General features: G+C 36.9%; 1 protein-coding gene across 1 annotated transcript in view; it reads right to left on the reverse strand.

Moving 5' to 3' along the window:
• Positions 1–16,105, reverse strand: part of LOC126971588 (ATP-binding cassette sub-family G member 1) — a 100,294-nt gene that overhangs the window by 50,502 nt on the left and 33,687 nt on the right. Inside the window, exon 2 of the mRNA XM_050817908.1 lies at positions 10,288–10,454. Coding sequence (XP_050673865.1) covers positions 10,288–10,414 — 127 coding nt within the window. The 5' untranslated portion in view covers positions 10,415–10,454. The remainder of the gene's footprint in view (positions 1–10,287; positions 10,455–16,105) is intronic.

Genomic DNA, 16,105 nt, shown 5'->3' on the forward strand with positions numbered 1-16,105 from the left:
CCCAACAATCGTACACTAAAACATAAAATAAGTTACTAAACGTAATATTAGGAAGATATAGTAATGAACTTACAGCATTACACATCACTAAATATTTTCACCTTTCTAACTATAAATATATAATACAATCATTTGTGTAAAAAGTGTGTCAATATTATATTATTATATATTATTATATAAACATACATAAATACATATAAACATCCATGACTCGGAAACAAACATCAATATTCATCATATAAATGCTTGCACCTACCGGGATTCGAACCCGGGACCTCTAGCTTAGTAGGTAGGATCGCTAACCACTTGGCTATACAGCTCGTCTATATATAAATCGGAGTTATATTAATTAGTAAGTTTTAAGTATTTCTCAAAGAAAAAAAAACTAAAATTTAATAAACTGTTAATGAATAACTAATTAATATTGACAATACATGAATTTTAAAGTATAACAAAATATTTCAAACCCATTATAGCATCTTTGCATTTGCTTGATAAAATATACAATAACTACTAGCTGACCCGCCAGACGTTGTTCTGTACATCTATATATATATAAAAATGAATTGCTGTTCGTTAGTCTCGCTAAAACTCGAGAACGGCTGGACCGATTTGGCTAATTTTGGTCTTGAATTATTTGTGGAAGTCCAGAGAAGGTGTAAAAGGTGAATAAATAGGAAAATGCTGCTAAATTAAATAAAAACATCAAATTTGTTTTTCCTTTGATGTGTCCATACATAATTTCTATGAGAGAATTTATTGACGCACGGTTTGACAGTTCTGCTGTGAAACAATTTCATTACGACAGCAGAGTGCATATTTTACGAAGTAATTTTTGATGTTATGATATATTATTGACAAATTCATACATAAACATTATTTATTTATTATATACAGGACAACGTCTGTCGGGTCAGCAAGTAATAAATATAAAACTGTTTTTATGAATTTGTCAATAATATTTCATAACATCAAGAATTATTTTGTAGAATATGCTCTCTATTGTTATTATGAAATTGTTTCACAGCAGAACTGTCAAACCGTGCGACAATAAATTTTCTCATAGAAAATATGTCCATACAAAACAAATATTGGAAATATAAATGATTATGGGTCCCAAATCGAAATAAAAACTATCCTATCTCTCAAGTTGGTTCTAAACTGCGCTCCATGACGTAATCCCCATTAAAATCCGTTCATTATTTTAGGAGTTCACTCGAAACAAACAATGGATTTATATATATTTATATAAATACATTATACATAAATATGATTCTGAAGACTCATGTGTTAATTTACATTTATGTGTATGTGTAAATAACACCAATGGGTACCATCCCGTTGAGCTTGCCTGAACAAAAACAATCGCTTACATTCCAACAAAATTCAGAAGTCACATCATATATTTTGGTGCTGTTATCCGTGACGGCCGAAGCATATATTTTAACTTCCATGGAATAAATTTGCATTTTAAATTGGCACTGTTGGATGAGTAAGTATTTTTAAACAACAGAATGACCTTGAGAACATTTTCTTATAAGAATAAGAATTATAATTGAGAATAAAATGTTGTGGATTCGTCAAATCATTATCAGCAGTTTTTGAAGTAAATATTTCTTTAGCGGCGATGAGCACTTTTTTGGGATGTGTTTAAAATTTATTGAACGCCTTATTGAAGGTAGCTACTGAAAATCAGTGTAGGGTGATACCCAACTAATATGCTGAGTAGCAAACCTTTTTGGGACAAAACACTGCAAACACCACCTTATTATGTTGATATAGAATAAGCCTTACTTTAGTTTTTAATGCATGTTAGTTTTTAATTAGATTAGGCATATTATAGTAATTTTTTAGATAAGTTTTTTCATATAATTTGGTATTATATTTTGTAAATGTTCACGTGTATTTTTAGTGTTTGTTCCAAATAAAGATATACTTACTTACTTAAAATGTTAAACTCGCATCAGGACACGTGACCTGATCGAAACTTCGTAAGATAGTCGTTGAATTTATGGATAAAAGTTCATTTTTGTGACAAACTTTTTAATGTAAAATAATTGTAATAGTTTTGAAGTATTAGATTTTTTATGTTATATAAATTGTCACTTTTTTGTATCTATGATAGCGCAATAAATGAATATTGTATTTAACCACGAAGCAATTCGTCCGAAATTATTCCCTAACTATTCCAAAATCAAAATGCACAACGTACCGTAACCCGTATTTTACAGTATTAGTGGCCTCCGCCTGCCTATAATATTATACAGGGTGGCCGAGAAGTTGACGTCCAAAGCTAAAATTTTAATTTGGCTCATTTTATTGGCCAATGTTCTGGGAAGTTTTTAAAAATAGTTAAAAGCCATAGGCTCCCCAATTTATTTTATTTTTGATACCTTGAACATTTTCATGAATTTAGCTGGAGCAGTTATCTTGAACTTACGACTCAATTCTAAACCTGTTTCCGCACTGTCTAAACTGTTCAAAGTTTCTTATGTGGTTATTGCAACTGTAGTTAATAATTGTCAACAATAAAATTAATTAAAAGTGTTCAAAAAAATTAGAAAAAAGTGTTAAACCACAATTAGGTGAAAAAAGCGGATAAAAGAGGAAAAAATATTGTCTCCTAATCTACGCAAAATCGTAGAACATACGTAGGGGTGATTCGGATACTCATCACCATGAGGTTTTAAAATTTTAGCTTTGGACGTCAACTTCTCGGCCACCCTGTATATTATATTATTATAATTGTTATGTACATTACAATGTAACTTTGGTGTTAGTTAGCTAAGCTAATGTTGTTGTCGTTAGTGTCGACATAATATCCTTTGTAAAAAGAAGCGTAATTTAGGTCTGAAGGTCACCACGTTTGCAAATTGTTGCTGTTTTGACCTCAATCGACTTCCAAAGATTTGTTTAAAGTCATTTAAAACTGTCAATGGTTTCGTAATACCTCTGGTGTTGCTCTAGCAAGTCATGGTGAGCAGGTAAGATCATTAACCATCAGATAAATAAAAATACAATAGTCAGTTCATGAAAAAGTAATATAATATTATAACTTAACGCCCCATGGGTCACCAGGCGCTCTTCGGGAAGTCTTCCGAAACGTTAAGAATTTGGGTGACTTCTTGGAGGAGCTTGGCCAGTTGGAGTAGCCTCTACCACCCTCGCACGCAAAATAGGCGCATATGATGTCGAGTTGCGGAAAGCGCCCATATGAAGAAGAAGAAGAAGAACTTAACGCCCCGCTTAGTTTCATTGTTGTGATTTTAGATGTAAAATAGCTTATATCGTTGACTTTTCTCTCACAATAAATTTATCGACGGTAGCCCACCTTATCCGTAGACGCTGTCTGTCATTGGGAGGACGTATAGCTTACCAGCAATAGAAGTTTGTATGGAAACTGGGACAGATTCAGATTATTGACATTTGAAGGTAGTTATTTATCTCTATCTGTAGATAGTATATTGGGAACGGCCTTTAGTAAGTAGTCACTGTTCTCCATGTTGTCATACAAAATCAGAGAAATCCATTGTACATCATATCTATTTAGAAACACCATTTACCAGTTGGAGGCTCCTTTTCACAGGATGTCGGCTAGTTTATGGGTACCACAATGGCGCCTATTTCTGCCGTGAAGCAGTAATGTGTAAACATTACTATGTTTCGGTCTGAAAGGTGCAAGTAAAATTACTGAGCAAATGTGATATAACATCATATGTCTCAAGGTGACGAGCGCAATTGTAATGCCGCTCAAAATTTTTGGGTATTTTAAGAATCCTGAGCGGCACTGCATTGTAATGTAATGTAATGTAATCAATTACCATCAGCTGAACGACCTGCTCGTCTCGTCCCTTATTTTCATAAAAAAAGGAAGAACGTTGAAAGGTTTTTATTAGGGAAGAGGGAATGGGTGGAGATCCCTGCTGCCTGCACTCTTCTGCTAAACCAGATGAATAACAAGGAGCGTTGCTAGTCTTTAGAAAGGTACATGCTTTTTTTAACTCATTCTGTATCATCCTGGAAATACCCTGGAAGGAAGCTCATTGCACAATTTGCTTACGCGGAAGAACGCTACGTGTGGTGCGAGGGTGGAAGTAGGTGATAGGGATCAAGTCCAGACTCTTTGGAACACTTCCCATAACACACAGGTCACACAGAAGTCCGGTGGAAGACAAGCGATTTGTTCACAGAGTACTTCCCCGACGATATTAGCAGTTCTACATTGCACGCGGTAAATGCTTCGGGCTAATTCTGGGGTGCAGAGATAGGAATAACTCTCCAAACATGGCCTGACCTATGCCTTCTGTGGGCTGGCTTGAAATATTGTCTAACTCTATTAATTACCCCTAGTTTATAGGTAACCAAGGTTTTTGGCCAATCGAAACCAACGTAATATTTCGAAATGTAAATCTTAAAATAGCAACACGCTATAAACAGTAAGCTTTAGTGATGTTTATCATCAAAAGTCTGAGTATTTAGTTCAAGTACAGCTTGTAAATAAGAGTGTGTTCTATGGAGTACCGGTTAGAGGGTCGGAGTAGGAGGGACTGAGGTTCCGTTCACGTGTAAACGATATTTAGGCCGTTGCATTCGCGTGCTCGGCTGCAATGAGAGACCGCACGTGATGGATACCGGTTTTGACATACCGCGCGATTCATTTTGAAAGGACAATGACCACATAGTTGTAAGCTTTATATATTATCAAAAAAACAAAATATTGGTTATTGACACAATATAAACAATAATAGTCGCCGCAGACAACTGCTTGTCAACTCTCATCTGTCTTCACAGTTATGTCTGAGTGAAACGGAACACAAAATAATTACTTTTATGTTAGATATTAACAGAACAATAGAATATTAATTAAATATAACACTAGAAATAAGGGATTGCTTGTAACTAATCTTAGTAGGCTTCATTAGATACATAATAGGTTTAAGGGTAGGTTGATGTATACACTTTTTTAATAAAGTCCCAGCCACTGTTCAGGCATTATATATAAATAATTAAAATGTTTTATGAATAAATGGCTCTGTCGTAAATCCTATTACTCCACAGCTGAATATCTAAGTGATCGGACAGCCTGGGACTAGATTATGATTATTTGATAGCAATAGCAATGAATGTACAATATTGTATATTTTTATTAAAAAGAGCGCAAAAAAAGAATGCTGGGAGAGTTTCTTGCGCCGCTTCTTTCTTCTCAGAGCGCCATTTGTTTCCGAAGCGGTAGTAGTATCTAGTATATTAGAAATGACATCAAAAAGAATTCTAAAGGAATCAATTTTGAGAAAATAATTGCCTTTTATGCCTTTTAATAAATTGTAAAACGTGGTGATATTATTTTCTCATTACATTATTAATTTATGATCGTACAAATAAAGCCAACGAAACTTGAAACAATAATTCGAAAATAAAATTCATGAAGTGAAAAGGTTGTCGAAAAATATGAAAATAATATATATATTCTAGTAGAGTACACTTTTGGTGGTTAATCTCCGTTAATTACACCTATCTAAACCAATTAAATGGATAAGTTCTTCCGGCAATTTATCGATTTGAATTATGAATTTGCAATGTACAGTTAGAAGAACACAGTACAGTTTCCTAAAATTTTATCAATGCACTGTGGAGTTATCGTTTAGTAATTATATATCAATTAATAATATATACTTACTTATCAGTCATTATTGTTTCATTTGAATGTCATTAGCGGCTATCATTGGCGCTATGTTATGCACATTAGAAATTTTAGTAACCGCGACGTTTGAAATTAATAAGTTTTATAACGAAGTATCGACATAGTTGATACTCCCTGCCCATTACAAAGCAGTGCCGCTCAGGACTCTTGAAAAACCGAAATATTCTGAGCGGCACTACAATTACGCTCGTCACCTTAAGATTATAAGATATTAAGTCTCATTTGCCCAGTAATTGCACTAGCTACGGCGCCTTTCAAACGGAAACACAATAATGCTTACACATTACTGCTTCACGGCAGAAATAGGCGACGTTGAGGTACCTATAGTATAGCCGGGATCATGCGCAAAGGAGCCTTCCACTGGTAGTATTAGTAACAGCATTGTTTAATAGTTGTTAAATCCTTACAGTAACATTAAAATATCAATACTATTTGTAAGTGCGAACATCACTAGGTCTAGTCACGTGTAGAGTTAGAGCTTTCTAAATCGTTAGCCAACATCTGCAGGCTAGCTCGCTCGCTCGACTCTAACTGTATACAACCTTGGTGTTAGTCCCTGTGTGCAACAGTTTGTTGAACCCGCTGCTTGGTATTCGTATCATCTGATCTCAAGCCGCGACGGCTTTTGCATTTCTTAATTAGTTTCCTCTTTAGCCAATAAGTAGGGACAATTCTATTAGTTTTAAATGTTGTCATTATATTATCAGTAGCTAGTGAAATTACGATTAATTATTATCTTATGTATCAAGGTGACGAGTGCAATTGTAGTGCCGCTCAGAATTTTTGGGCTTTTAGAGAAACCTGAGTGGCACTGCATTGTAATGGGCAGGGCGTATCAATTACCATCATCTGAACGTCCCTCTCTTCTCGTCCCGTATTTTCATAAAAATACAATAAAATAAAAAAATAATTCATTGTAATTATTATTTAAATAAACATGAATGCCAACAACATAAATATGCATAAAATTCATTTATTTTTCTCAAAATTAATGCCTTCTTTTTGATATCAGTTCAAACAATACTACTGCTTCGGAAACTAATGGCGCTCTGAGTGAGAAGAAACGGCGCAAGAAACTCTCCCAACTTTACTTTTTTTGTGCTCTATTTAATAAAATATACAATATTGTACTGTCATTGTTAATGCTATAAAATAATTATAATCTAGTCCCAGGCTGATCGCTTAGATAGTCAGCTGTACAGTAGTAGGATTTACTATATTATATATATAGTAGTATTTCTTTTTTTAAACATTTAAATTTATTTATAGATAATGCCTGAACAGCGAGTGGTACTTTATTGTGAAAAAAAAAACATTTTACCTTAAAGCTATTATGCATTTTTTTATCTTAGTATATTATAATAATTAAAATGAGAAAATTTGTTGCTAGGGCGAAATTTGTTGCACCAGAGAAAGGCGAGAGTGTAATCTTATTACACCTACAAATTGCTATAATTTTAAAAAATAAATTGGATCTAACAAAGTGATGATGTGGGCTTCTTGATTGATCACGGATGTAAGATATTTGGTTCTGGGTTCTGGTTCAAGCCTTTTTGAGCGAGTCGTTTTAAGGCGACCCAGTCAGTGCGCGTTAGTCACTTTTCACAAAAAGTCATTTGAATTGATTCGCAGCTCAGTTTTTCACTTCTCATATTTATTCTCATTTCACCATATTAGCGTCGAATAAACGAATTAAAATTCTTTTATTCGAAATAGTATTTTAAATCACTTATCGAACGTCAAGTTTTTCCACCCATTCGAATGAGCGCAAGAAACTCAGCGGGTTTTCTTTTTTTTTTAATAAAACTTCGTTACGATCAAATTTATCAATTAAATAGCCTTAGGGGAGTCGCTTCATTATCCGCTTATAGTACAAGATCCCACTGCTCGATTCTATATGTACGTGTTTTTTTTTATATAAATTTTAGATGAACGTTGAGGGAGTATGCGACGTATTATCGATAGGTTGCCAGATGTAAACAGGTATAATATTGTTAATAACATATAGTCACCTGTTTTTTTTTATTGAAATACAAAATATAAGTTTTAATTTACTATTTACGATAAACTATGGTTGCCAGTTTAAGAATGGCCGCAAGCATTGCCATTATTTTCACAAACGATTCTCGCTCCAGTTAAGTGTGGGCAACTATATGTTTTTTAACCTAATTTTCAACAGACAACCTATCGCTAATTACATTGCATACTCACTAAGCGTTAATTTAAAGTTATTTTTTTTTATATAAACACGTTCATGCATAATCAAGCAGCGGGATCTTAGAATATTATTGTTGAAATTTATTAAAATTCAAATTCGTAGACTTTATTCAAAATAGGATTTTAAATCACGTATACACATAACGACAAACCGTTCGAAAATAAATGCCTTAGACCTCTGCCTTGCGAATGAAACTTACCACCAATCGTTCATCACATCTTTTATACTAAAATTTCATTACATTACAATTAAATGGATTAACTATATAGCCTGAGGGCGGTCGCTCCATTTCCAATCTGTGGTAAGGTTTATACAATTCTTTTGAATTCTGTAAGACATTTTTTGTACATATTCTAAAGATGATTTAACCGAATAGTAGCATAACAAGTTTATGTTTGTTAAGTTTTCTTATTTGTATCTACTATTGTTCACAGCGTAGGAATTATTTTAGTTTACTTTAACTGTTATCTTTATAAGTCGTTAGCCACATCCAGTCCTTCTTATTCCGGATAAATATAAAATATGTTGTAGTTATTTTGTTGAGTAATTTTTATCTACCTTCATTTTTTATAATTGTTCACTTTGTTTGTTTTGCATGCTTAGTCATAGAAACGTAAAGTAATATTATATTGTATATTTATGTAAAATTCTCATGTAAGTTTTTCATTTTATGTTAAATCTTATGAGAATAATTAATGTCTTTAAACTGAACGTAATGATTAATATAAATTCGGAAATACACTGATATGTGTTAGTGGTCGACCCGGCGCGCGCCTCTCCAATCAGAGGCAACAGATCTATCATTTGTACCGTCGAGGCAAAAAGTCGAAGAAACAATATAACATCTTAATATGTATAAATTACGTGACACGTTGTTTGTCCGCGATGGACTCCTGAACTTATGAATGGATTTTAATGGGGATTACTTCATGGAGTGCAGTTTGGTCCAACTTGAGAGATTGGTTAGTTTTTATTTCGATTTGGGAACCATAATTATTTTTATTTTCAATATTTGTTTTGTATGGACATATTTTCTATGAGGGAAGTTAGTGACGCACGGTTTGACAGTTCTGCTGTGAAACAATTTCACTATAACAGTAGGGAGCATATTTACGAAATAATTCTTGATGTTATGGAAATATTAATGACAAATTCATAAACACAGTATTTAATTTATTACTAGCTGACCCGACAGACGTTGTTCTGTGTATAATAAATAAAATAATGTTTTTATATGAATTTGTCAATAATATATCATAGCATCAAAAATTACTTCGTAATATGCACTCTGCTGTCGTAATGAAATTGTTTCACAGCAGAACTGTCAAACCGTGCCTCAATAAATTCTCTCATAGAAATTATGTATGGACACATCAAAGGAAAAACAAATTTGTTGTTTTTATTTAATTTAGCAGCATTTTCCTATTTATTCACCTTTTAAACCTTCTCTGGACTTCCACAAATAATTCAAGACCAAAATTAGCCAAATCGGTCCAGCCGTTCTCGAGTTTTAGCGAGACTAACGAACAGCAATTCATTTTTATATATATAGATGTACAGAACAGCGTCTGTCGATTCAGCTAGTTAATTATAATTTTCACAGTTCGCTTCATTTTTCAATAATGGATACCAAACCAATTATAATAATTATGTAAACTTAATGCTTATCTATCCGTCACACATCTCGCTTGACAACAAACGCGTATCCACTCATAACAACTACAATTTAATTTTATATAATCGCTGTACACTTCCATGCAATTTGTTGTGTCAGAGCTAGATACATACGTTAAGTTTTATCCACAGCACATTGTCTCTTTGTTTGTTATGAAAATAAGGGACGAGACGAGCAGGACGTTCAGCGAAATGGTTTTAGATACGCCCTGCCCATTACAATGTAGTGCCGCTCAGTGTTCTTGGAAAATCAAAAGTTCTGAGCGGCAAATGCACTCGTAACCTTGACACACATGATGTTAAGTCTCATTTACCCAGTCATTTCACTAGCTACAACACAATAATGCTTACACATTACAGCTTCACGGCAGAAAAAGACGCCGTTGTGGTACCCAAAATCCGGCATCTTGTGCAAAGGAGCCTCTCACTTCTAAAAGTCTGTCTCAGAGTTATTTATATAAGATAAAAATTCACTAATACAGTCGGAAAGTCGTCTTGTGGCTTGTGAACACCAAACATGTGCCAACGATTTCTTGTACGTGACTTGCCCAAATACGAGTACCGGTACGCAATTGAGTGAGCCGGTACTACCGCAGAGCGCACGGGTGTTATGGGGACTTCACCATTACACACCTAATTGTAATCTTGAGAAAAATAATAGTGATCTAAGTAAAGCTTCTTCAGAACTAAATACCTTTTCCGTTGGACACAGAATAGGAGAGATCTTGAAAGCTGAGGTTGACTGGAGGTCGCTGAGGGAGGTAGGAGAGGTGCGCCCTCCCTAGCGACGTGGCGCGCAGGGGAGTGATCGTGGGTTCCATTCTTCTGTGTCTATACGAAGTACATTCTAAGCAGACACACCTGTAAGTTTATTTGTCGTTAATGATGTTATAAAAATAATAATTGAACTTAAAATTACAATACTCATAATAATATTGTGTATATGAAAGAAAAAAAATACAAATTTAAATACGCGAGGGGTCGCGGGTTCGAGTCCCGCATCGTTCGTCAAATATTGTTTTAAGTTTTATATATATATATCCCAGAAGTGAGGGTTATCACTTTAAAAAACACAACAAATTGTTCAGATTTGCAAGAGCGACATCTCAAGTCAATTTCCTAATATGCAAATATTAGGGTTGAGCAGGTTATCAACTGTAAAGTAGATCCTGTAGATGAAGCCACAACCAGAGAGTTGAACAAAGCATACAAGATTTTATGATGATTCACAGTTGGAAGAGAACTCGCACGGAACGCGAAAGGATGCGGGTTCGAGTCCCGTATCGTTCATAAAATTTTGTTTTCAGTTTTAGTTGTGTAATGCAAAATATAACTATTATTTTATCATATATGCATAAAGTGACAACTTTTACAATATATATTATGTAAAATACTGATAAACTTTGATCTGACTGTCCGCGCAGCCTTAGTTAACTCGAACCAAATTCACCACAACGAATTATCTGCTACTCGTTTCATAACTGAGCGTGACGACAAATTCTCATTCAATACCCACGAAGTTCCCCAAGTTTTCTGACGTAACAAACATAAAAAATACACACGATGTTTTTATTATTATTTTATTCTCGTTACTTACTTTTTTTTTTTTATGGTTTAGGAGGACAAACGAGCGTACGGGTCACCTGGTGTTAAGTGATCACCGCCGCCCACACTCTCCTGCAACACCAGAGGAATCACAAGAGCGTTGCCGGCCTTTAAGGAAGGTGTACGCGCTTTTCTTGAAGGTACCCATGTCGTATCGTCCCGGAAACACCGCACACGGAAGCTCATTCCACAGCTTCGTGGTACGAGGAAGAAAGCTCCTTGAAAACCGCACTGTGGAGGACCGCCACACATCCAGATGGTGGGGATGAAATCCTAACTTGTGGCGTGTCGTGCGAAGGTGGAATTCGGCGGCAGGAATCAGGTTGAACAGCTCTTCGGAACACTCCCCGTGATAGATGCGGTAGAAAACACACAATGAAGCGACGTCTCTACCAACGCCAAATGATCCAGCCGTTCACAGACAGGGTTCCCGACAATTCGAGCTGCTCTGCGTTGCACGCGGTCAAATGGATCGAGCTGATACTGGGGTGCGCCAGACCAGAGATGACAGCAATACTCCATGTGAGGCCGGACCTGCGCCTTGTAGAGCGCTAGAATGTGGGCCGGCTTGAAGTATTGCCGTGCTCTATTTATGACGCCCAGTTTCTTTGAAGCCAGTTTGGCTTTGCCCTCCAGATGGCCACGGAATTGGCAATTGCTCGAGATTTCGAGACCCAGTATTCCGGTACTAGGCGAGGCTTTAAGGGAAGTGTTCTCGAAGAGCGGTGATACGGCAAATGGGGTTTTTTTAGTGGTAAACGCGCAAACTTGAGCCCCCAGAAGGGGGTTAAATTGGACAAGGTTCAACTTACCCCATTCCGCGACCTTCTCGAGAGAGGACTCGATAGAAGACACAAGTTTCTCCCGGCACTGGTCGACGTTTTCCCGAGAGAGACCTGCATGGCCCGTGTATACGGCATCACCAGTGCTGTCGTCTGCATAGCAATGCATGTTGGCGGTGTCCAACATATCATTGATATGCAGAAGAAACAGCGTGGGAGATAGCACACAGCCTTGGGGAACTCCAGCGTTCACGGGCTTGGGATTCGAGCAATAACCGTCGATAACGACCTGTATGCTGCGCCCAGTGAGGAAGCTGGAGGTCCACTTGCATAAGCTCTCGGGAAGCCCAAATGATGGAAGTTTTGCGAGGAGCGCCTTGTGCCATACACGATCAAAGGCCTTCGCTATATCCAGACCAACTGCCAGGCCTTCCCCCTTGCTTTCAATAGCCGCCGCCCATCTATGTGTTAGGTATACCAGAAGATCGCCAGTCGACCGACCATTGCGAAAGCCGTACTGCCGGTCGTTGATCAACTGGTGACCCTCAAGGTATACCAAGAGCTGGCGGTTAATTATGCTCTCCATGATTTTGGAGAGTAGGGAGGTAATCGCAATAGGCCTGTAGTTTGCCGGATCCGAACTGTCTCCTTTTTTTGGGATCGGATGGACAAGGGCTGACTTCCATGAATCAGGGACTACGCCTTTTGAATAAGAGTGCCGGAATAAACGCGTTAGCACCGGCGTCAACTCAGAGGCACATGTTCTAAGCACGATTGGAGAAATGCCATCCGGCCCGCTCGACTTCCTGACGTCCAACGAAAACAGAGCTCGCCTAACAGTTTTCTGTCGGAACTGTACTTCAGGCATGGAGCTCTGACACCGCGGGATGGTCGGCGGTGTTTTTCCGTTGTCGTCAAGAGTCGAGTTGGAGGCAAAAAGAGTGCACAGGAGATCGGCTTTCTCTTTTGCCGTATGGGCCAGGGTGTCATTCCTCATGTGCAACGGCGGCATGGACGGCTTTCGCAATGGTCGGTCGACTGGCGATCTTCTGGTATACCTAACACATTGATGGGCGGCGGCTATTGAAAGCAAGGGGGAAGGCCTGGCAGTTGGTCTGGATATAGCGAAGGCCTTTGATCGTGTATGGCACAAGGCGCTCCTCGCAAAACTTCCATCATTTGGGCTTACTCTTTCATTTGATAATCATATCAAAAGGGGTTCATTAAAAAATTGTGCAGTTAACCGTGTAGAAGTTTCCTTGGTTGGGAGTCGACCTTGGCTTGCAAAACCGGCTTTTATAATTCAATGCGCATCAAAAGTTTCGTAACAGTTCCGAAGAAGAGTTTCATTATGGAGACCTAATCCTGGATGGCAATTTAGACTTCATAAAAATGCATTGTCATTCAGACTAAACATGCATGTAAAAAATATTATAGCAATATATGTAAAAATATATTATACATTCAAATTTGGAACGCTTAATTAATTATCCAATTTAAATATTTATTACATTATGGCAACTTTGATCATTTCCCGCCACTTCGCATATTTTTTAGAGATAAAGGCATAAAAGGCATTTATTTTCTCAAAAATGATTCCTTTACATTTCTTTTTAATGTCGTTTCTATTACTATCTATATATCTACTGTATATATATATCTACTGCATATCTAGACACTACTACCGCTTCGGATACAAATGGCGCTCTAACAGAGAAGAAGCGGCGCAAGAAACTCTTCCAGCATTATTTTTTTTGAAGCTCTTTTTAATCAAATATACAATATTGTACTATCATTGTTATTGCTAGAAAATAATCATAATCTAGGCCCAGGCTGTCAGATCACTTAGATATTCAGCTGTGGAGTAATAGGATTTACGACGAAGCAATTTTTTAATAAAACATTACACAGTGGCGTGGGATTTTATTATAGAAGTATATACATTTACGCTGAAAGCTATTATGTATCTTATGAAGCTACTAGAATTAGTCACAAGCAATCCCTTATTTCTAGTGATATAATAATGAAAATTACTATTAAGAGCAAAAAGGTGACGATTCTTGTGAACGTATATTAAATTTTCATATTAATAATTAATAATAATAATGGGTGTTAAGGCGACACTAAATGCCAGCGACCTTGAGCGATATGATTTCACGGCTGCCGGCCCGCCATCTATGTAACAAAGCCAATATTTTCAAAATTCTTGGGTGGAAAACAGTTTATATGCTTACAATCCTCGTTATTCACTACTAATCTGAATAAATATACCTACACAAAAAAAATACAAGCTATAAGAATAACTTTTCTGAGAGAAGTACCAAAAAAGTGCGTCACGCCATGCTAAAAAACTTGTTTAACTTCAAAGAAAAGTGGTAGTTCAAAAAAGCTCGGCAGTGTTAACTATAACCAACAGCAAGCATTAGCAACCTACAAATAAGACTTAAGGATATGTGTAATAGGACTAAGTAGTGTTCATAGCAGGAAATGCTATACTTTCACCACAAAACTTGTCTAAAAACACCATGTTTGCGTGTTTTCTGCTTACTCTTCGCCTTAAGGAACACATAATTGCAGCGATTGTCTAATATAATGTAGGTATGGAGCCATCGCTCATTTTAAAGACACTTCAAAAGCAAGGCTATGTGATATCGATAGATCCTCTTACACATGCTCTGTCGAAGGCCGATCAGAGCCCCCGGTTGCTGTTAGAACTAATAAGGCTGTCAATTTTGTTAAAGCTAGAATTCAATGCTGGTACTCATCGTGGATATACAGGACATGCCTTAAATAAATCCCTACAGATAAAGGGATTGGCTTGATCACAATGCCGTCATGATACGCGGGTGGAAATTACGGAAATATCCATTTCAGTGATGAAAAGGTATTCACAATTGAAGAATGCTGCAAAATGACTAAATGTACGCTCATAGCTCCAAAGAAGCTTCACAAGTGTTCAGAGAAGTGCAACGTGGTCCTGCGTCAGTCATGGTTTAGTGGGGGATGTCGTATCAAAGATTCACAAAGCTTCATTTTTGTGAGAAAGAAGTGATGATTTCACTCTTCAGCCAGAGAGGATGAGGTGTCCGTTTTAGATCATGTTGTTTTTAAAAAAGTACCTTGGACTTTTCACAATTCAGCGCCCCTGATTTTTCAAGACCTGAATACTGGCTCTCGGCGACATAAAGTCGCTTAAGAAATGTCTAGAACAAGTAATAACTGAATTTCCCATGGAAAGAGTGCGTAAAACTGTAGATTCGTGGCCAGGTACAATAAAAGCCAATGAGTGAAAAAGAGTGACAAATCAAATCTAATATATACAATTCTCTCCTCCAATTTCCTCCGAAACGGCTTGACCGATTGACATATTGGGTAGGTCTGAGAATCGGACAAGATCTATTTTTCATCCCCCTAAATGTTAAGGGTGGTCCACACGAAATTTTATTTTAAATTTTTTTGACATTTTTTTTTAAATTTGTTCGATTATGAGTCAGCCTTAATATACATACAGCTTCAAATTTTCACACATTTACGATCAACAGTTACTTTTGTATCGCGATTTTAATATCGGCAATACAACGTTTGCTGGGTCAGCTAGTATATAGACATTCATCGACCAAATTGGAGACGTCTTGAACAAAGGAAAAGTCCGAAGCACCCGGCGAGCATGTGAGGTTCGTAAGGATAGAAGCGAGTGGTAGGTATTCTGTCTCTGCCTACCCCGACGGGAAAATGGCGTGAGTGTGTGTTTTTATGACAATAAGGGACAAGACGAACAGGACGTTCAGCTGATAGTAGTTGTAACGCCCTGCCCATTACAATGCAGTGCCGCTCGGGATTCTTGAAAAACCCAAAAATTCAGAGGGGCACCACAACTGCACTCGTCACCTTATGTTAAGTCTCATTTGCCCAGTAATTTCACTAACTACGGCGCCCTTCAGACCAAAATACAGTAATGCTCATACGTTACTGCTTCACGGAAGAAAGGGGTGACGTTGTGGTACCCATAATCTAGCCGGCATCCCGTGCAAAGGAGCCTCCCACTGTGTGTACAATAAAAGCCTGCATTAAAGGCAGTCTTTTCGAATAGATTTTTTTTTGCTAATATTTCGATAAATATAATTC

This window comes from Leptidea sinapis, chromosome 24 (assembly GCF_905404315.1).
Source record: "Leptidea sinapis chromosome 24, ilLepSina1.1, whole genome shotgun sequence".
Lineage (NCBI taxonomy): Eukaryota > Metazoa > Arthropoda > Insecta > Lepidoptera > Pieridae > Leptidea > Leptidea sinapis.